This window comes from Euprymna scolopes, chromosome 13 (genome assembly GCF_053919585.1).
Source record: "Euprymna scolopes isolate OS-2025 chromosome 13, ASM5391958v1, whole genome shotgun sequence".
Taxonomy (NCBI): Eukaryota; Metazoa; Mollusca; class Cephalopoda; order Sepiida; family Sepiolidae; genus Euprymna; species Euprymna scolopes.
The window spans coordinates 71,596,376-71,620,112 of NC_136494.1; the positions used below are offsets into that span (position 1 = coordinate 71,596,376).

General features: G+C 32.5%; 1 protein-coding gene across 2 annotated transcripts in view; it reads right to left on the reverse strand.

The window, feature by feature from the left end:
• Window positions 1-23,737, reverse strand: part of LOC145292067 (uncharacterized) — a 105,302-nt gene that overhangs the window by 4,089 nt on the left and 77,476 nt on the right. For both annotated transcript variants that reach the window (XM_080138120.1, XM_080138122.1), the window contains exons 8-12: window positions 17,837-17,969; window positions 16,261-16,377; window positions 10,687-10,814; window positions 8,302-8,433; window positions 3,746-3,823 (exon numbers count right to left, since the gene is read on the reverse strand). In XM_080138120.1, coding sequence (XP_079994246.1) covers window positions 3,746-3,823; window positions 8,302-8,433; window positions 10,687-10,814; window positions 16,261-16,377; window positions 17,837-17,969 — 588 coding nt within the window. The remainder of the gene's footprint in view (window positions 1-3,745; window positions 3,824-8,301; window positions 8,434-10,686; window positions 10,815-16,260; window positions 16,378-17,836; window positions 17,970-23,737) is intronic.

Consider the following 23,737-nt stretch of genomic DNA (forward strand, 5'->3'; position numbering starts at 1 on the left):
TAAGGGCAAAATTCTTTGACTTTACTTCTGTAATTTCTGTAATTTTATTTCATCAAAAGAATAGTTAGTTTAAAATGTTTTTGCAGATATTCAAATTATAAGAATTCCATTTGACTGAGTGAATGAGTTATTCTTGCAGGTCAATACAAAGATGCCCACAAACTTAATGCTATTATTCAATGTAAAATTCCAAGTGAGGTAGTCAAATACAAATCCATCGACACTGTTGTGAAAGCAGATAAAGTGATTAATTATCCAACAGCTATATTTGCCAGGGATGCCACCGCATGTATTGCAACTGAAATTTTATGTACTAATTATCATGTTGTGAAATATAAACCAATCCAAGCTTTGCAATGGCACATAGCTTGCAGTAAAAAAAAAATAACAAACAATATCATAGAAACAACAATCTTAACAGGACCTTTCACAGATGAATATATCTTCATTCCATGCATTCCTATGATTCCACCGGATACATCATTACAGTTTAGGAAATTGCACTTTCCAATTTTATTGTCATTTGCAATAACCATCAACAAAGCACAGGGAACAATCTTTACAATTGTGGGCCTTACAGTTACACACTGACTGTTTTTTCACATGGACAATTTATGTTACGTATTCAAGAGTCACCAAACCGGAAAATCTCTATATCAGCTAAGAAAATGGAACAACAAAAACTGTGTACCCATGCAAAATGGAAAATTAAACCTATAAGAAACATGCTTTTTCTCATTTTGGAACTGTTTCCATTGCGCAAATTTGAGCCACAGCAACGCGTGGCAGGGTACAGCTAGTATATATATATAAAAAGCTATTACATATTTTTGTAGAAATATTGTCTCAAAAAAAAAAAAAAAAAAAAAAAAAAAATCGTAAAATAGCAATTCAAATGTGTTTCTCTGTATCTCCATCCAAAAAGTGATATAAACCGAAAAAAAAAAAAAAATCTCTTTGGTGAGCTGATCACTATAAAAAAAAGTCTCAGAGGCAACAAAAATCTCTCTTTGCACAGTTCATTGAACACTAGTCAAAAAGTGAGGACAAGATTTTCCAAACTGTCCACAATTGCAGCTGCTATTTCTATCAAACGAAATCGCAACACTGATTTTACAAGGACTTAAATGCTATGAGTTCATAACATCTTTCTCTTTTTAGAATACAATTAGATTACACACATGGGTCAGCTAACTTACTTCCTAACCTTCGGTGTGGTTGCTACGAGAAACAGTGACAAAGCAAATCAGTTCTTTCGCTTTTTTCTCTCATGCCTATATCTCCCTTCTGCTTTTATTTTTTTTTTTTTATTATGTTTTTCTGATAATTCTATTTTATTTAATAATTACTGAAAAGTTTCTTCGGTCATGTTTTAATTAAGAATTATCAATATTAGTTTTGATAGATGAAAGAAAGTAATGAAACACCTGCCTCTTCTTTAAATGTACTTCCAAACTTTGGCCAGGTTTTTATTTAAATTGTATAATCTAAAATGCAACAGATTTTCTTTGAGAGTCATTACCTTAGTTTAGACAAGATTTTTATAGGCCGGATGCCTTTCCTGATGCAAACCCAGTGAGTTAATGGAGACCAGTTCTTTTATAGAGCCACAATCTTTAGATAATTGCTTACGATGGCTAAGGAAACACTACATCTAGACCCTATTAGATAAATAGTAAATACAAGGATTATTCCAAAAGTAGAGCCTCCTATTTTTTTTTTTTAACTTAAAAAGTTGAAGAGCTATGAAAACAGGAGTAGTACTCTTAAAATGAGCAACTTTTGGCTCCAGAATTTATTTTTTTTACATAGTCACCACCATTCTCAATGTACTTTTGCCAAAAATTCAACAATGCATCTCTGCTTCTGACATACGTCCAAGACAGGGGTTGCTTACTTAAGAGTCACACAACATTAATATTTGTAACAGATGAAACCTTCAGGTCATCATAATAATGAAATTTGCAATCCCCTCTGATCCATTCGGGTGGAATGAAAAAAATTGGAGGGGTTACTTTTCAGAACACCCCTTGTAAATACAACAAAGAAAATAACAAAAAAAGCATTATCATCATTAGTGTACCAAACTATTTATTTACAAGAAGTAAAGCATTGTAATTTGTTGTGGTTGCATATGGTACATGTTATACATTGTAAGTTGAATAGAAGGGAGATAATTTAGTAATAGGTTTGACGAGCATTTGATTCATAACCATCCTTATTACAGGTTCATAGGAAGGTACTATACGATGTTCAATAAGTAACACCCATGACCCACTTCTCATAGAAGTAGAGGAAGCAAACTCGGCACAGCTATTAGTCTACATAGGAATCACCCAGAGTTAGGCATTTCTCCCATCATTTAATGCTGCTCCGGAAACAGTTTTTGTAGAACAGCCCAGGTTGGCCCTCCAAGCACAACGTGACTTCAGATATCAATGCTGCATTATCTGGGAAAAACTTTTCAGTTAAAAAAAACTTTGTGATTGAGAAAAGGTGAAAGTCAGAGTGTACAAAGTCAGGAGAATATGGAATGGAGGAGGATTTCATAGCCAAAACACCTCCATTCAGTTTCGAAAGACAATTGATACCCTTGGCAAAGGTTGCACAATCACCAACCACACCTGTCCTGCTTGAGTTCAATGGCAAGGAGAAGTCCAGGACGACTAGAAACAATGCTGAGATAAACAGAGAGCATATACAACACCTGGAATTCCCAAATGGTCACCCATTTTTGTACTGACCAGACTCAATGTTGCATAACTTTGGTGATCTAATGGGAACCGGTGTGCCAATGTGATTATAGCCAAATGACTGTTGTGCATCAGAGCGTTGTCTTGCAGAAGAAGGATACCTTTGCTGACCTTGCGACGCCTTTTGATTTTGATAGCTTAGTTTAATTTCCTCAAAAGGAAAGCATAATAGGATTCTGTAATCGTGATTACCAGGAAATCTGGCATTACTGTGTGCTCGTCCCAGAAGACTGAGCATGACCTTGGCAGAGGTGACGAGTCCAAGTGCTTCCACTGCATTGACTGGGCTTTGATCACAAGATCAAAATGATAGACCCAGGTTTCATCCTGTGTTATCAGTCTTTTGAAAAACTTTGACTCATTTCCTTGGCATATCTCCAAATTCATCCTTGACACTGAATATGTTCTTGCTTCTGGAAAGATGTCAGCAACCTGGGAATCTATCTGTCAGACACTTTATATAAATGGTTATGAATGATAGTTAACACAGATCCTGTACTAATTGACATCTTATTTGGCAAATAATCATACATAGATCTTCTAAAACGGCCGTCCTCATTTGACTGAGAGATACCTTATCAATAGTAAAAACAAGAATGGGGTGCGATTAGGTCTGAAAGCTGTTTCTACACATTTCCAACCATATTTGAATTCAGGATGTCAGCGTTTTTATGAGACATCATTACGATTCATTTCTTTCATTTCATCAAAAATTTCCGGTAGTGTGTCTTCTTTCAAATACAAAACCCAGATGACTGTCCGACACTTAAGAGACCTCACTCAGTTTAAATACCTGTAAAATCAGAAATCACAATTAGTTCAGTGCTGAAATTTGCCATATAACCCAGAAATATAAGCGAAAACATATGCAAAATTTTAGCTAGATCAGATAACTAGAAGTGAGTAAGTTGCATTACTTATTGAATGTCTCTTGTGTAATGCAATCAGAAATAGGAGTCTCACTAAAAGTTACAAAATAAAATATTACAAACCTCCCAGCCTTGATGAAAAATACTTTGAAGATTTTTATCGGTGAATGGACAATGGGGTTTCCAACCATGTTCATCCAACTGCAAAATATATAAATTTGTTAAAATAGAAAAATTTGAATAAATATTTTTCTTGTATACTGATAGGTAAAAAATATAGAAATAATTAATAAAAACTGGTTTATTTTTAGTAAATGGACTGAGATCTTTGTAGAGTTGGGAGTGACAAGATGCGTCTTTGTAGAATTTGGGGTAATGAGATGCCGTCTTGTAGTATCATCTGTAATCATCTGATTAGGCTTGTTTTAGATGAAGAAAAAAACATGTTTTCAATAAGAAAGATGGAAAAGACAAAATATGGTACTAATGCAGAAATTTTCTCAGGCAATAACCATTAACTACCGAAAGATGCTGAATGAAAGTTTTGTGCATCTTTTTCACGCAAATGCTGGTTAATGTTTTTTAATAAAAAATAAATTATTTCTGTTAATTACAAAGATAATTATTAATGGAAAAATGAAGACAATATTTTTTTTTTGCTATAACGAAGAAAAAAAAGATATTAATTATTCGACAATTTACAAAACTTTAAGAAAATTAATATTCAAATTTAAGAAAAAAAAAAAACTCATTGTAAGGTAAGTTTCACGAATAAATATTCATCTTTTTGAATAACAAGCTGATAGCAAACAAAAAAAAAATTTTTTTTTCATAAATCTAAAATATTTTTTGTTCAAATTAAGATAAATACTTAATTTTTTTTCTTAATAATAAACCAATGATAGCAAATATATGCTTTCTTAAATGGCCGATATAGATCATTTGTCTGTCTCATCTCTTTTCAGCATTCTTTTTTTAAGAAAACTGCAACCTTTAGGAGACTCTTAGATCTTTTCATTAAGATATGCAATTCAAATGCTCAAAATGATTGTTAGGCAAATTATCAGTCTATTTCCATGGAAGGTGCTAGAGTAAACTTCAATCTCTGGTTCCTCTTTGTAAGATATTCACGGCAAGAACTCGTCTTCTACCACAACCGCAAAGAACTTTCCTTTCTTTCTCCATCTATCTAAAACTAAACGTTATTTCCATGAACAAAGTTTCTTTTCAACAATTTCCCATTTGAGAAACATTTTACCATGGAATTGCTTCCCCGCAGAGCACGCGATCACCACCAAATCAAATATGAACAAACACTTTTAAAAAATTTTTTTTTACATAGTCATCACCACATTATCAAGGCCAAGAGGCCACTCAAGGATAAGGGTTAAAGAGTGTACATTAGAAATTGGACAATATAGTAATCATTAGTAATGAAAATTTGGTAAATTTGATAACTTATATGGAACGGCTCATCAAGAACTTATTTACGTTAGACTTAAAGACAACCATATTGTAGTCAGCCGGAAAGCAGGAAAACGGAAGACAATTCCACAGGCGTGCAGTTCTAAGAAAGAAGCTCTATTCATGGAATCTACGTTTAGATTTAGGCACAGATAAAGAGTGAGGGGAATTATTGATAGTGTTTACAGCTAGACGAGTGTTCCTTGTGAAAGTTTTGCGAGGGGGGACCATAGATTGAAGCTCAGTCGAACACTTTCCATGAAAATAACGATACATCAGAGACAAACTCGCAACATCTCTTCTGTGAGATAGAGGTTGCAAGGAAGAGAAAAGGACATCTCCTACGAGGCTACGAAGTCTATTTTGAACTCTATCAAGGCAGGCCAAGTCCTTTCTAGCAGCTCCTGCCCAGATGTGGCAACAGTATTCCATCCTTGGACGTACCTGGCTCTGATATAGATAGAGAATAGCATCAGCAGTGAGATATCTACAGGATCGATAGAAAGATCCCACCATTTTTCCAGCAGCCTTGGCAACAGATTTGATGTACGTGTTCCATTTAAGATCAGGAGTAATGGTCAAGCCAAGAAGCTTGTCAAAACGTGAGGCCTCCTGAAGACGAGAGCCATTCATTTCAATTGATGCCAGATGTGGATCAGAATGTTGATGATGAAAAGAGAGAAGCTTGGTTTTAGATGCATTAAAAGTAACCAGCCACTCCTTACCCCATTGTACTATGTGCTCAAGATCAGAGGAGAGAGAATTGGAGAGAACTTGGTCGTTTACTGTCTTAGATGTGCTACCATAAATGGTAGTGTCGTCAGCATAGATGTCTACAAATGATGTAAGGATGTGATTTGGAAGATCATTAATATAGATCAGGAAAAGAGTTGGGCCCAGGATGGATCCCTGAGGGACACCGGCATTAATACTGTGAGCTTCTGATTTTTGCCCCTCAACTACTACTCTTATGAACCTATCAGAAAGAAATGATTTAATAATTGAGAAGACATTTCCAGCAATACCATAGCTAGGGATCTTATGAAGTAAACCTTTATGCCATACCCTATCAAAGGCCTTAGATATGTCAAGAGCAATTGCCCTAGAAAGGTTGCCTCCGTCGAGAGATTTGCTAATCCTATGAGATATAACTGTAAGCACATCTGCTGTAGATCTAGCAGAACGGAAACCATATTGAGTGTCACTAAGAAGGTTATTTTTGTTGAGATGGTTGATTACTTCTGTATTTAACACAGATTCCAGCAACTTACTCATGACGCACAGGACACTTGTCATAAGATAAATAAAAATAATCGATTTGGTCCACTCCATTCATAATTTTTTGTTTTTGCATAATATTTATCATTCAACTGACAATCTATTCATTTTAATAATCCTTATCCATGAGTGGCTTTTAGCCTTGATAGATGGTAACTCATTAATAAAAAATAAAATGCTACTTTTTTTGTGGTATCATGCCATCAATCGTCACACACTTAATTCGGAGCAGAGGTTGACCATTGTACTTGTATTCAGATCCTCAAGAGCTTGTGATCTGCTGCCGAATGAGGAAATAATCATTTGTTATTAATTCTATGCACTTTGAGACAAGAAACAATAGCAGTTCAAAGTTGAACACCTGATAAAAACAGACAAAATAAATCTCACCTGTCTGTTTAAATGCATGTATGTATGTAGGTCTTGCAAAAACTTTCGACAGAGGCGCTGGATCCTGATGAGATCGGTATCATTTTGAAGCTCGACATCTCGGATGACAAATATCGTTAAATTGGCGAAAAACATTAATTCCTTAACCACAAACTCAGCCATTTTGTACAAGGAGGGGGTGTATTTTTTCGCCAACATTTTAGCAAGTCATCGTCACTGTTGGATTTACTTTGGTTAATTTCAACGCTTTTGACTTTCGGTCATGTCATCGAGATATCGGCTAAGATTTTCTTTCACTTTCTTTTCCATTACATAACGGGTTCGAGCCTGCTTGCCTACTACCACATTTTTTGTTTAACATCTCTCTTCACCCTGGCTGCCTACTGTTGTTTTGATTCCCTCTCCACGCTACTACCACATTTCTTTTTTAAAACCTCTTTCCACATTCACGGGTTCAAGCTTGCCTGCATACTACCACTATTTTTTTTTTTTTTGCTCAACACACACCTCCAAACACCCGGGCAATGCTGGGCACCAAGTCTAGTCCTCTATAAAAAAAAAAAAAAAAAAATAGCATTATTTTCTTACGGCATTTAAAAATTAACAAAACCCTCAATTCAGCAAACTCCCACTCGTACACAGTAGAGATCCCCAGATGTCAGAAAGCCTTTTACTCTAATAGTTTATTCCCAAAAACCACTAGATTTTTTAACTCCCTTCTGGGTTCCTGTTTTCCAGATTGTACTGACATACAAAAATTCAAATGTAATGTGAATAGACATCCTGCTGCTAAACTCACTAAATAGCATCCCTGCAATTATGTCCCAGATAGTAGCCCTCTACAACAAAGTGGCACTATACCTTGTTTGGGGTGAAAATGCAATTAAAAAAAAAAAAAAAAAAAAAAAAAATTGTCTGTGCTGGGAAGCATGTCTCGTTTCTGTGATGACTTTTTTTTAACAACTGCAGTCTCTTTCAACCAAAAAAAAAAAAAAAAAAAAAAAAAAAGAGATCAACAAACAAAAACTATTGATAACTGTTCACTCACTGGACCCCATAAAACATTGACAGGCTTCACTACCAGTTGTCAGCCCACTTCTGAGTTGACCTTTACCTTGCCAGTACTAAATGACCCAGATTATTTTGACAATAAGTTTTGATTGACAACTCATGGTGAGACAAAAGGCTCTTAAAGTCAGTTTTGGTTGAAAAAACTAAGTTTGTTTCAAGATTGAACAAAAACAATGACTTATTGCCTTATCTCACCATTTCAGTATCTTCAGGTTGATATGTAGTAGGTAATTTGTTTCTCATGTATGTTTCCAGCAGATTTTTTTTATCATTTCTTAAAGAAACTACGACAATTAGGGGACTCAGATTATTTGACTATGTTATGGAGATCAAATTTTCAAAATGGTTGATAGGCAGGTTATTTATTCCATAGAAGCACGAAATTTGTACAGAACATTTACAGATGCAGGTAATATTATGATGATGTGTCTTTGAGGGAAAAGCTTCAGATTAAAAGAGATAAAATATCAGCTTACCGTTTGCCACACACGATGCCTTTCCAAATGCAACAGGTCTGAGTGGACAACTTTGTTTGTAAGAAGCTCATATAACAAACAACACACACCCCACACATCAGCCTTCGTTAAGGTCACACTGTTGGAGTTCAGCTGGAAAGAAAATAAGAAAAAATTTTTTTAATATGCTTGGCCCATCTGCTTATGCAATGATAAAACTTTTCAAATGCACTTGCGATTGTTAGTTTGTATACAGGTGTTAACTTTGGTCAAAAACGAACTGTTCCTTCTTTAATTAGATTTTTTTCAATTATCAATATTTATTGAAGCCATTCTGATACAAAATCTAAGAACACTCCCAGACACATAAAGTACATTTGTGTCAAATTAAAAAAAAAAAGAAATTTGTCCAGCTGTTTTGGTTTCCATAGCAAACGGACTCACACACACACAAAATGCTTTCTATATATAAGTAGAATATATATATACATATATATGTCTCTGTATGTGTGCATGAGTACAGTGTAATCTTCGAAACTAATGAACAAATCATTATTTATTTGGGAATTTATATGCTAAGAAATACAAAGAGTAACATAAGCATAATAACCCGATTAGAGATAGATTAGTTTGAAGTTAATTTCTGAAAGCTACTGATCACATGTCAATATGTAAAAAAAAATATTAAACTGAATAATGATAATAATATGATGATGATTATAGCTTCAACTTTTATGAAAAAAAAAAACGCTTATGCATTATAAGTGGATATTTAAAAAATCAAAATAATGCATTTTGAGTAAAGGCACTAGTATATACTTATGTGTCATGTTGAAATTAGTAAAAAAAAAAAAAAAAAAAATTCCAAAAATTATGAAAAATAATCAAAAAGTAGATCTAGAACTATTTTTTTTAGCTATTCTTGGTCCACCATTTTCTAATTTGAGATGGTGGAATAAACAAGGAAAATAAGTGGTCGCATGGAATAGAAGAAACTTTTTTTGGCATTTTAAGAAACTTATAAGAAAAAAAAATGTCATATATAATAATTTAGATTCCTTAGGTTATGCTTCTAGTTCATCTAAAACTAGACAGTAGCAACCCTCACCATAAAGTCCAACTCTTCTTCATTGTGGTAGGGGTGGTGACAACTTGGAAGTCTCAAAGTTACTCGGTTAACAAGATCTGGTAAAAATCAAAGAATCATCAGCGTCAAGATCCGTTGTCCTCTGGTCATCTCTGTCTCAACGTGTGGCAAGCATAGACATGTTAGGTGAAAAACCACAAATCAGTGGAGTGAAAATGGCCATGTAGATTTCCTGCCATTTCTTTATGTTATAACCTAGTTGTTTGCCGAAGAGAGTAAGAGAGTAACTTGATTTGTCTACACTGAGGACGTCTTTTGAAAGGGTTGTTATATTCCAGGCACAGCAACCAGCTCCCAAGAGAAATAAATAATAATATGATAGAGTCTATCAGTCGATTGATATATCTGTTAAATTTGCTTGACAGGTTTTGCGTACAGTTCTCAGGGTCATCAGTAACAGGGATTTCATAATCATTAATTCTCTCCTGAGAATTATCTGGGTTGAAACAAACTGAAAAATGTACGCTGTATAAAATAAGGAAAAAATGCAGTTTTATTTATAAGATTATAACATTTGAAAAAGCATTTTAAGAACTTGAGAGTTGAGCTAACATGTGACTGTTCCTGGCGAGTCACACTTCCGAACATTTTGTGACCACCGCACATGATGTCTCAGTTTTAACTATTCAGAATCAAGTTCTAATTTCAACTGCTTGTGGCTGACTCAAACAGAATCAAAATTTCAACTGCTCGGAACAATCTTGATTTCAACTGTTTAACATATCTTCCCTCTTCACAAAAAACAAGAGAGAAAGAGAGTGAGAAAGTTATTTCAACAGATTTTTCTGAAGATTAATTCCATTTAACAAAGCCGATGTCAGCCACATTAATCTGACCTTTTCATTTTTCAAACTTGATTGCATAAACAACCTAACCCACTGATATTGTCTGACATTTTGAGATGACAACAGCACATCAGCTTGATTTTACTTGTGTTTGTGCCCTCCCACCTAAAAAAAAAAAAAAAAAAAAAAAAAATATGGTTCAACGACTTTTAAATGCGAAGAACTTAACTCCCCACAAAAGTGCTTGGCCAAACTTTCCTCAACTTTGTATGCAGCTGTTGAGTCTTGTTGCTCACAGTGTTGGGATGAAAGTCTAAAAACTTGCAAGTTAACAAATAGCTGTGACCAAAAAAAAGACTTCATGCAGAGCAGACAATCTTAAAACATGATATTCATGAGCTTTATGTAGAAGGTCGACCTGCTAAATAAACAAACAGTAGCAAATCATGGAAATGAGTAGAACTGGACACTGACCTCTGGTGGGACAATCATTGGCAACAGAAGGCACTTGATCAATCCAAGATCAAAATCATTGAATAACGCTGATCCCATGTGGAAATTTCCTAGCATAACTCGACCATGCTTATAATAGACATTTTCAGCTGAAAAAGAAAGAAAACACAAAAATACAATAGCTAACTTGGACACATTACAACAGGATTACTTCCTTGTGAGATAGAATAGAGTTATCTTCAAAGCCAATCATAACAAATTTTGTCATAAAGCATTTTTATAAGTTATCAATTTTGTTCATTTCATTATTTTAAATCCTCTCGTAATATTCATAATTATTCAATTCACAATCTATCTAATTAACCCTAATCCCAGAGTAACTTTTAACTTAAATAAAAAGCAAAAAAAATATAAATAAATAAAATAAATAATCAACCTCAACTATGCCGGGTCTCTCTCCACGAGTAAAAAATTTACTTCCACCATGGCTAATGTTTGTGCAAAATTTTTAAAAATCCAAGGCATAGTTATTGAGAAAAATGCAAACTGACGAATGATTTGGGGGCAATTTTACCCTCATAATGGCCACTAGGGAGCATCCAGAGTTATCCCGGGAAATCTGCTCTGACAAAAATTTACTTTCACCATGACCAATGTTTGTTCGAAATTCTTAAAATATCCAAGGCGTGGTTATTGAAAAAAGTGCAAACAGACGAACAGGAGTGAATTACTAGTTTCAATCTGTCCTTTGTCGGAGGAACAAATAAAACAAATTAAAGAAAATATTGGTCATCTTTTTATTATTTGGATTCTTCAGACTACTTTTCTCATTTTGAGTGTCATTTTCATAACATTTCAGCCGATGTAAACTTGAACGGAACCCTTTATTTCATCCACAGAGGTAGCATTCTCTCATTCTATCAGCCATGACTGGATAGAACGCTTAGTTCACAACTGTATTTTTTGAGTGTTGCCTGCATTGAGGACTGAACCTTCAACGTCTAGAAGAGTAACTTTACAACTGAATTTTATCAAGTACTTTATCCACTATGCCACAAGTCCTTGTGGAATTCATAAACGTAAGTGTCATCTTCTTCCAAATTTGATTTTCTTTCAAATACTTATTTCATTGATCTTCATAATTATTAAATAGGAATCGGTTTCATTGTCATTTGTCTTTTTGATAAAACATTGATTCCTATTTAATAATTATGAAGATCAAGGAGATTATAGTAATTAACGCTAAGGCTAATGAAATGAAAGCCTGTGTTGGAATCAAGAATCAAATTGCAACACAAATCGTGAAACTGTTATAATTTGTGTAGTGAACGTACATGAACGCGTGTTCACAAGTTTCAAAGTAATTTTTAAAATGAAAATTTTTATTGGTCTGTCACATTTATATTTGAAATAGCATTTTGTGCAGTCTGTCATGAGTATATTTCGAAATAATTTAATTATTAAATACACAGTATATAGAATGGACGCATCTTAATACCAGTTCTTATTCAAACCTTTCAGTGATAGGGGTTGAAAAGCTGTCAATGTAACAGAGCGCGGACGCACGTATGGCAACAGCAGCAGTCAACATATGCAAATGACCAAGCCATGTGTGAGGTGATGTCACAGCGAGGAAAAAAGAAAAAAAAAACTATTAAAAAAAAAGAAAAAAGAACTATAAAAAAAAAAAAAAACTAGATCTTTGATGTCAAAGGATAGAGATAGATATGTTACACATGTGGCTCGAGAGTTACAGGGAAAGATGTGTCGTAAACATGGTCGGACAAATACAGAGTATTATGTGTTTGACACAGCAGTCTTGTTAGGCACATTGGAGTATGAGATGGCATTTGAACAAGAGACAAACCATTATTCTGGAAGTACCTGTAACTAAATGTCTGGTGTTTCAACGGAAAATAAAGCAAGTTGAATTCTTTCCCTATCTTTGTTTCCTTGCAACTCTCTACATACAACATGTAGGTCCAAAAAGTGGACATGTAACGAAAGCGTTACATCAAGAGGAACAAGCTACAGAATCGTGTCTTTCAATCCTACATATTTATTAGCCAATCGCAATCGTGTATCTCAAAAATACAGAAACCACATCTATAATCAAATATCTAAAAGAACAATCACATTCTTGTACAAAATGAGGCTTCAAACGAGAAAAAAAAAAAAACAAGTCACATGACCAGTGTACAGATATATCTGCAGGCTAAACCACTTTTCCCTACCTCAAACAAATCCATTCCTGGCTATATAATAAACATTTCAACACTCTAGTGTTAGGGTGCTTCTGCAAATTGGTGATGTTGTAAACTAATATTTCAAGTTTAAACAGTATTACATACTTACGCCTTATGTTAAAATTAATATAAAGTCTAAAAATTACCAACAATGATCCAGTAGGAAAATTATTTTTTTTATTTCATTTTTTTTTACAGAGAGGTCCTGCATATCTAGGCCCTGCGGCAACTTGAAGATAGGGGGGGGGCTTAATGGGGTTAATGTGTGTATTGTAGTCATATTGGCATATTGTTTGTGGTGAAAATTTGGTACAATTAGATTAGTTAAGATGGTTCAATAAGAACTTGTTTATGCTAGACTTATTAAAGACGACAAATATTGTAATCAGATGGAAAGCAGACCAGTGAAACAGAGTTCCACAGGTGGGCAGTTCTAGGAAAGAAACTTTGTTCATGGACTCCAAATCTAGGATTATCAAATTATCGTGTTTTATGTGTTTTATATGTTTTAATGTGGAAGTGTTGTGCAGTCAATTCAGTGTGAAAAACTGTGTTATCTCCCTTGATTTAAGTTAAAGGTCTGCCATTTTTACACAAAAAAATTGTCAGAATGTAATTGTAGATGTTTTTTTTGTTAAAAATACACCTACTAGATCATTTTTGAATCTATACTAATTTTGACATAATACGTAAGTACGTAATAATGTTTTCACCTGAAATGTGTTAGTTTAAAAAATCACCAATCAACACAAGATGCAGTGAGCCAGAAGAGGACAGACAATGAACATCCAACTACCTTTCAAATCTGGAAGGCAATGAAGCTGCTAACAGCTCCTTAAATATTCATAAAATGATAAAAGGCCACATATATACACACACTGTTTACTGAACTACTCTCACACCGACTAAACCAAGACAAACATATATATACACACAGTCTACGCTGTCTACTGAACTTACACACACACACACACACACACACTGTCACACTTACAGAAGGCAAACATATACGCACCACTTAAACCAATTTGGTCTTGTCATTTTGAATCTTCTAGGACCAAAAGACATGTTAACTTTTTAATCACAATAATTTCCCATTTTATTTGCTTCCAAACGAGGGCATAGTTAGATACAAGGTAGGATTTTTGTATAGGGAAGTCCAGCTTCCCAAAAGTTGGCCATTCTGAATTGGGACAAAAATAAGAATGACCTCAGTCTAGGTGGACTTTTGTTTCACTGAACAAGAACAGAAAAATGAAGTGTAGTATCAGAGCACATACTACACTTTGATCCTAGCAAAGAGGCCAAGGAAGCATTTATTTAGCTCATCTCCACGAGAGGTTAGACAGGGTTAGGTGAGATTTTGAAAAGCCAGTGAACTAGAAGTATGTAACATGGTACCGTCGCAAATGGACAAACAAATAAATAAATAAAACACCTGAGTCAGCATTTTTTTTCTTTTTACAACAAAAGTTTTTTTTTCTGCTACCATTATAATTGTTTCAACAACACTTAAAAGTCTCTTACCATCGTTCATCTCATCCAGTGTACACTTTTCCTCTCTGACCACACATCAGCCGCAGCCAGCCATTAGTCGATTTCACTTTACACATCCATTTCCTTTGACGTCGACTTTCTTTTTTCAAGCAGGTGTTACATTTTTCACCTTCTTTTTCCCTTCTTCTCATGCACACTTCCTAATTTACATATGCAGTTTCTTGAGAACTGCTGCTGCTGCTGATCTCTTCCGCATGCTAACCATCCTTCGATGTAGCTGATATTTTCTACCGCGCTCATACATGCTCTGTTATAAGTGTATCCTGGCCTACAAAAATTCCTAAGCAGCTCCATCAGTATTTCCTCAGGCAATTAGCAATAAGCCCCCTTTTCAAAGAGAAAAGGTGAGGGCTGAGAGAGTGGATCTCTTACGACTATACTGAGGCATCTTTCTGCCCGACACTGTAGAACTATATTGTTGATAAAGACAACATCTAAAGAAAATTTATTTATTTTAGAAAATTTTACAATTTTATGATTATTAAAAGGCCATTTGAAAATGTAGGGGGGGGGTTCTAAACTAGTCCTTCAATCACCATAACACCACATTCACTTCAGGGGTCATCCTACTATAGATTCCCAAATCGTTTTTTGTTTTTTAGTGTCAATAAAGTAACTGAAATATCTTGTAAATTTGTATATATAAATATCTATGTACTTCAACCATATTTTCTTTACCTCTGAAAGATACAAAGACTGCACTTCATTATACCAACACTTCTAGAAATTAAGGGGAATAAAAATATCTAATAATAAGGGAATAAAAAATGTAAAATAATAACAAAACATGTAATTCTTAACAGGGATGAATGTACATATAAATGCACCTTGTTTTATGCTTTAATGAAAAACTGGATATTATTAGATTTAAAAACAGGAATAAATTGCTTAAGAGAAACAAAATTTCGATTAACTGCAAGCACATACAAAATGTACACATTAGAAAACTTTTAGACAACCATTGTCTGTTGCTTACAATTGTTAAGGTAGTCTTTCCCTGATTTGGATTTTTCTATCTTCTATCTTTAATTGATTTTTTTCTGTGGTTTTGTAGCTTTTTTATCTTTCATTTTCTATCTACTTCATTTTTACACATTATATGTAAAAATATTACCTTATACAACAAAAACATATGAGAATGTATGCAAGCGTATGTATCAAAATTGAAAAAGGAAAAAAACAAAATTATTTATATATTTATCAAGATTTTTTATTTGTTTCAAAACTTTCTCAAGATTGAATTGAAGAAATAACATACAAATGCAATATTTGAAAATATTTAGTGCATTTATGACATGAAAAAATCCTTTTGTTTTCAAATGAACATACCTGTTTGAATTTAAAAAAAATGTGGTGTGATTATGACATTAAAGATTGTTTTCATTCCTTTTTGTTAGAATTAAAATATTCTGCTAGAATTCAAAATATATGATGTGTTTATGAAATTAAATGAGAATATTTTTTGTTTGTTTTTTTAATATTGATGTTATGCGCAAAGTTTTACAGGGAATATAGTGTAAAATAACAAGTTCTGATTGGTTAGTATAAGTTTGCTGGTTATATCTGTGTATTTTATGTACATATATATGTGTGGTGCATGCATCCATTTTTTTTTTATTTCAACAATCTTACATTTTAATTGTGGGTGTGGATCATGGTACACTTGAAAGATGTGACCATCGTCTATATTTCATTCATGCTACAAAAAAGCTTTACAGTTTTGCTGGTTACACATGCACATGCTAGTCACAGAAGTTGCAGAGATCAACAACAAAGAATAAAAGAGACTCACTTGTCCATGCTAAGAAAGCAATCTTGTTATAATTCAAATACAATGCAGCTTCAATTAATTGTAAAATCAATTCTTTAATGTTCAACTTCACTAAATTTAACTTATATTTAAGAGGTTCTGAAAAGAGACAAGAAATAAGAAAAAAGATTAAATGAATAGAAAACAAATGAATAATCAATAATAAAAAAGAGAAAAAAACAGACTTTCCTAGAATAATGGTTCCTCAGAGAAACACTGTTCACTTTTGGTTAATTCTTTTTTTGGTTTCTTCTTAACTCCAGCATTAAAACAGTGATTTTATTTTGTTTATACTTTCTTATTCAATATCCCCTATTCTAATGACACTGAATTTTCTTTTAAAGAGATCAGATGCTAATAATACTGTTTAGATTTTGTCCATTTCTAATTCAATTTGGCCCATGCTAATAGCAGTAATCTGCTGCTTATTTTTCTCCAATCTGCCCTGTATTATTATTTTTTCACTTTTTAATGAGTATTTTTCATGTCATTAAAATTTATAATGTTTGCAAAAAATACATGTCTAGCTATAACAACCGTTAACGTTGCAAATCTAATGTAAACGATTTCTTGCTGTAACTTTCTCTAAAATAACTTCACTATTACTGATCGTGCTGTTTCACTATCTACCAAACACTTATTAACCCTTATCCTACAGTGGCCTTCGTGCCTTGAGAAGCAGTGACACCTAAGTAAAACAAAATTTCAATAACATTTCATTTCATTAAAATTCACTTAATTATGATTCATATTTGAATACAATGTCATGCCATTAAAATTCATCTCCCAATGAAATCTCATTTCACTAAAAGTCAGCTTACAATAAAATTTAATTAAAATTCATATTTCAGTAAATTTCATACCAATAAAACTAATGCTATTAAAAGTAAATGACATCCCATGAAAATTCATCTATACAATTTACATTTCATTTAAAATTCATCTATATGATTATAAAACTCTGTGGACCACCCGGCCACCCTTGTTTGCATCTTGTCTATCAAAAACATTGTTGTCATAGAAACCAGCTTGTAGTTAATAAAATTCACACTTCTTTCCACAATTCAACCATAATGAGTACAAATAAACTTCAGTTTTCACTTGTAGACACCGTTTCAATCATGAATATTATATGAAATAATTCACTCTATGATAATAAATACGAAATCTGCGTAAATTAAAATATCATATTTAAGCATATTTTATGACCGGGCAATGCCGGGTGCCCCTGCTAGGATTTTAATAAAATTTCATTAAATTAAAATTCATATGTTAATGAAATTTCGTTTAATTAAAATTCATATTTCAAGTAAATTGCATTCTATTAAAATTTATATTTTAATAAAATTTCACTTAAGTAAAATTCATATTTCCAGTGAATTACATTTCATTAAAATCCACATTTAAATGAAATTTGAAAATATGAAAACTAGGGTCAATTGATAGATTTCTATTTTTATATCTCTTGGGAAGTGTCAGCTTGAAGTGTTCAATGTAGTCTACAATTTCTCATTTTTTACTTAACCATGTAATAAGGAACTAAAAAAAGAAGACATACCGATGTAATGTTCAGTACAGTAGGAAATGTTTCCATTATCAATTATCCATTCAATTGGAAGAATGTTATGATGATTGCTCAAGCTTCCAACTTTTAGGAACAATGGTAAAATATCTTGCATATCTTCATTGAGCTGTAGACAAAAAACAAACAAAACAATTAAGAACCAGGAAAATATTAACTAATAGACTATTTAGCCCGTTAAAAAGTTAATGCTGTTGACTTAAAATAAGTATTTTATGCTAAACGGATAGTTGAATAAGGTTAAATTTTTGCTCATTTTTTCATTAAATACAAATTTCTATTAATCACTTAGATTGAATAGAGCCCATAATACTGACTACCATGCACCGTATAACAAATGTGCTTACAAAATTTCAGCTAGAACGTGCCATTAGTTATTGAGCAAAAGTGGAATAGACAGATAGGCTAACTAAGAGAAATATAATACAGAAGATACGAATGCAATTAAACATTTATTACTAGTGATGGGATGATTCCAATATTTTTTTCCAGATTCCGATACAATAACAGATTCTGTCCTAAATTATCATTCGAGACAAGAAATGGGACGCATGATCTGTTAGAGCTGACAGGTGGCAAAATCTCGTCGATTGGAAGTAGCAATGATAGTTTAGCACCTACAACTGAGAGTAATAGACATTTTTTTTGTCAATGATAGCACGTGAAAGTTTTTTAAAAGTTTATGCTGCAGGTATTGAGAGAACTGGTGGTTCTGAAGGAAAGTTAGAGTACGTTCATATGGCTGAGGGTCATAAGATATCCCTGAAGGAAAAGAGATGGTTAGTTGCATCTTGCTAGTGTTTCTCAAAAGAAAAAAAAAGAAAAAAAAAGAAAAAAAAAAAAGAAAAGAGAAGGAAAAAAAGAGAAGGAAAAAAAAGAAAAAGAAAAGGAAAAAAAAGAAAAGGAAAAAAGGACCCACAGTGCTCTGGGATTGCTAAAGGTCAGACATCCAATGAAAGACGACGTCATGCTTCAGCTAATGATAGAGGTGATTATAATGACGATAAGTTTAATGACAGAAGTTATGACGGTTATGAAGATAAGATGAACGTTGATAGTGGTGACGACGATGACTATGGTGGTTATGGTAATGAACAAAACTAGCGGGATCTGAGGAAATTCCACAGGGGACCGATTCATCTGTAATATATTGATGTTGGCATTCTGTAGATATTCAGCATAAATAGAAATGCTCTAATATTATTGTAGCTATTTTGTTAAAACTGCAAAAGTATTTATCCAAGCTAGCAGGGACATCTGGCGTAGCCAGGTTGTAAAATATGCTTAAATATATTTTTATTCTTGCAGATTTTGCATATATTATTATAGAGTTAATGTTCTATCGATTTTTATATATTATAAGGTTGCGATTTCAAAAATAAAAAATATATCTATATGACTTGGGTTCATCAGCTTGAATCGAAACCAAATCCCAAACTTATGAATATATATATATATATATATATATATATATATATATATATATATATATAAAACTTTAGCTCCTTCAGCTATAATCAAAACAGAAACCAAAAATTATGAAGAATTCTTGATAAAATTATTTATAAAAAAAAAACATTACTAATGTGCCATCAGCTGAAACTGTAACCAAAACTTATGAGGAATTCTTGGTAAAATTAAGTGCCATCAGCTATAATCAAAACTGAAACCAAAATTATGAAGAATTCTTAGTAAAATTATTTATTACAAGAAATGGAAGTACATAACAATTAAACGACCCGGATGTAAGGGTGGCACAGAAAATAACACATACGCTATTATATTAATATATAGATGATGAAGGTGAAATTATTGTAGTGATGACATGCACAATGATGCTGATGATGAAATAGAGTAACCAACACTGATGAGGAGGATAAAGATAAGCTACGTGGAAGGTCATGCTTACAAAAATAAATTAAACGAAGATGATGATAATGATGGTTGTAAGAATATGTCAAAGGAGGGTTATGATGATAAAGATAAAAGAAATGATGAAGACAGTGATGACTATGAGAATAAGTTAAAAGGTAAAGATGACAATGATCACATAAAGACAGTAAGGATTATAAGAAAAATGACAAAGTCATTCCATTGTTAAGAAGTATTACCCAAGAGTAAATTTAAAAGAAAAATCAAAGTTCATACAGTACGCAAAACCATTTTAATTTTTATGAAGAAGTGTCACATGTGACGCTTTTTTATTTATTTTGGTGGGGGTATGTTACATAATTGCAGCATTGGATTATGTATTTTAAGAAGAAAGAATATTTTAAATTTCATTTTTTAGTTGAGGGAAAATATATCTTGCTTTTTTTCTGTTTCAATCATTGCAGTGAAAAAAAAACATACAGAGAAAGAGAGAGTGAATCTATAAAGAGGGAAAGAGATAAGAAAGGATGGTCCTAATAACTTTGATATAATTATGGGGTACAGATTCTACCAACGTAACAGACCTAGTGAGATTATTTATACTGATGCTTAAATTTAAGCATATCCAAGGGGAGCCTTAATAGAGATGATGCCCTAGTTGTTACAAGAGCCAGACCAAGAGAATATAATAAAACTATTAAGAAACTTCACATCTTCAATAATTTTGAACTTTCTATTGCTCTTGACCCTAATAAGATGTCTAACTTTTTAGATATTTCACTTAATCTCAATTCTGAATCCTACAGCCATTTCCACAAACATAACTTGACACTGTTTTATCTTCACAAATATTATAATCTCTCAAATTCAATTATTAAATCTATAGAACTTTCTGTTTCTACAAGAACTTCTGGACTCTTCACTGATAAAAAAAAACTTTCGATCAAAACTACTTTCTTTAATAATGCTTTAGAAATTCAGAGTATACCAACAAAATAGAACACAACAAAAGCAACCCCAAAACTAGCTATTTAAAATCCGTAATCACTCATAACATGACTCGAAATAAAACTAATATCACAAATCCTTTTTATACAATCAAAAATAACCCTAACCCTCCCAAACAATATAATCTCAAATGTCAGACTCATCACTCAAATCCACATAACCATTTGAAGCAATATTTTATAGTTAAATATTTAGAGATTTACTAGCAGAAGTACCCGTCGTTGACTGGGTCCAAAAACAGCCTACAGAAAATAGACTGTGATTGATGAAAGTATGATAGGTTATGAAAAGGGAGGGGGGGGGTTGTAAAGAGATAGGTTTGATACTAAAAATTTTTACCCTAAGCAAAATATGATGAAAGTAAAGATAATTTTCGCAAAAATATATTTTTTTTATATCAACTTTGTTTCCATTCGTAGCCAAAAGTGACCAACAAAATGATGTTTCCTTCAAAGAGAAAATGTTATATATATAATAATATAAATATACAAGAAATAAATGTTACCATAGTCAATAAAAGTTACTTTTATGGTAGAAAAGTTCGTTGGTTTGTATTTTTAAGTAGTTTGTAAAAAAAAAAATTTTTTTTTTTTAATTCATGAACCGGTTAAAAAAAAAAATATTAAAATGGCAGCGACTTTGAAATAGAGAGCCCCGTTTTCAATTTGAAGGAAGGGCACCTGAGCATTCGGTGTTAACAATTTAAGAGAGTTCCGTCAACGTAAGGAATATCTATAAACATATTTTAATGTTTTCCATTATTTTGTGCTTGAGGAATATTCGATTATGGCATATGGAGCTTATATAAAAATTCATTTAAGTAGTTATCGCCTCAAATTTTGTTTTAATTTTGGTTCGCTGAAATTATTTCAAGTAAAGAGCATTAAAAACTATTTCAAAACAAAAAAAAAACATGAACTGAACTTTTATTGACTATGGTAACATTTATTTCTTGTATATTTTTTTGTTTCTTTGTTTTTCGATATTTCGTCGATATTATTTAGTAAGAGTGTTTAGCAGAAAAGCCAAGAAACGACTACCCGAAAAAATAAAGTTTTGAAAAATAATGAAGCTTTACTTACTTTAGTAAAATAATCCAAAACAGCAAAATGGGATATTAAAAAAGTAAACACGTAATTACTTTAGTCTTTTAAAGCAAAGAATCAATATAAATATGAATAAGAAGAAAATGGTGCCCTTTTCACGCAGAACAGCTTTGTTTCAGTTTTACAGTATTGAACGGTGTAGTATTGCACTGTCGGATTTAGGGTTGTACTATTGTAATGTAAAGAACACGCAGAAAGGGTTGTAATCAACTGAATTCCTTCTAGTACACTGACAAAAAAAGCTTAAACAGATATATAAATAAAAATAAAAAGGTTATGTAAATGTTTTTAAAAAGACACGTAATCATGTGAGCAGGATTTTTTCCTTCTTTTGACACGATAACAAGTAACGTTCTTATTTTTTCTTATTTATCTATTTTCGAAAGAGTGCCACATGCAAGTGGAGAAGGAAAAAACAGAGTTATGCAAAATTTGTGTTGAGAATTGTCTAAAGTTCCGACTTTTTTTTTTTGGCTTTCACTTTAATAAGAACGTAAATTTATGAGGTGAATTTATTTGACACAATATGATTCAACTCTAAAAAATAAATAGAAGCTGACGTGAATTAAGATTAAAGTTAAGGTGTTATTGTGGACCCTCACCCCTTTTAAAAGACCTTGTAAAACTTTGTGACATATTTACATTCTATGGAGGTCATACACGAACGAACACCCAATAATTTTATTATACCATATTTCTTCAAACTGAAATATAATTATCAAAGTATACTTACGTAAATAGATATGAAAAGTCTTTGTTAAAGTTTGTGCCATATTTCCATGGAGTACAGGCGCGAACGCAGACCCCACAATTTTATTATACCTATTTAAGTTGAAACATACTTATCAAAGTATTCTTATGTAGATCTATATCAAAAACCCTTGTAAACGTTTTTTTTTTTAATTTTTATTTCCATACTTTGGGGGCCAGGCGCAAACGCAGACCCCACAATTTTTATGAACCACCATTCTACCAGATCAAACATACCCATTACTGATCCTCGATACATCTATCATTATATGTAATCAGTTTTTTAAAATAATCAACCATACAGGAGCCTATTCGTGACCAGACACACGCACACACACACACACGTTCAGCTTTATATTATAGATAAAGAATCAGAATTGGTAATTGTACTGCAATTAGGATTTTAGTATGGAATTGATAATTGTATTAGATTTTGGAAACAAGTATTGGAATTGTCCCATCATTTTTATATATATATATATATATATATATATATATATATATATATATATAAATGAATGTGTCTTTGTGTTTGTGTGTGAACATTTCCCTATGCAATAACTGTCAATTTTAAGTCTACAGACTCGAAATTTGATATACAGGGTACTGAGATTTGGGAAAAACTTTGTGTTCGGTTTTTGGCCAGAAATTTGGCTGTTAAAGGGTCAAAGTTCAACGATTTGACCTTTGAGAACTCTACCAAACTCCTTCGACAGTTTTGGTCTAAACACTTGAAATTTTAGATATAGGCTCCTTGGACATGGATCTAACTTAATAACTTGATTTGAGCCCAAAACAATGAATGTTAAGGGATCATAATAGCGGTCAAAGTTAAAAAAACTGACCGCTTTTTTTTTTCTGCTCAACATACAACCACCAAACATCCGGACAACGCCAGGCTGAAATGCTAGTTATATATATATATATATATATTATATATATTAAATGGCTCTGTGAAGGAGCGTTATCCTTCTCCTGGATTATGTTACCTCTAATCTTAATTAGATTTAAACCACAAGTCTTATGAGCAATTATATTGATTCTGAAAATTGACGACATCCTGCTGGATCATTAGGTTTTATAATAAAAAACAAAAACAAAAACAAAAACAAAACAGTTAAAATAATAAATTTTAGCATCA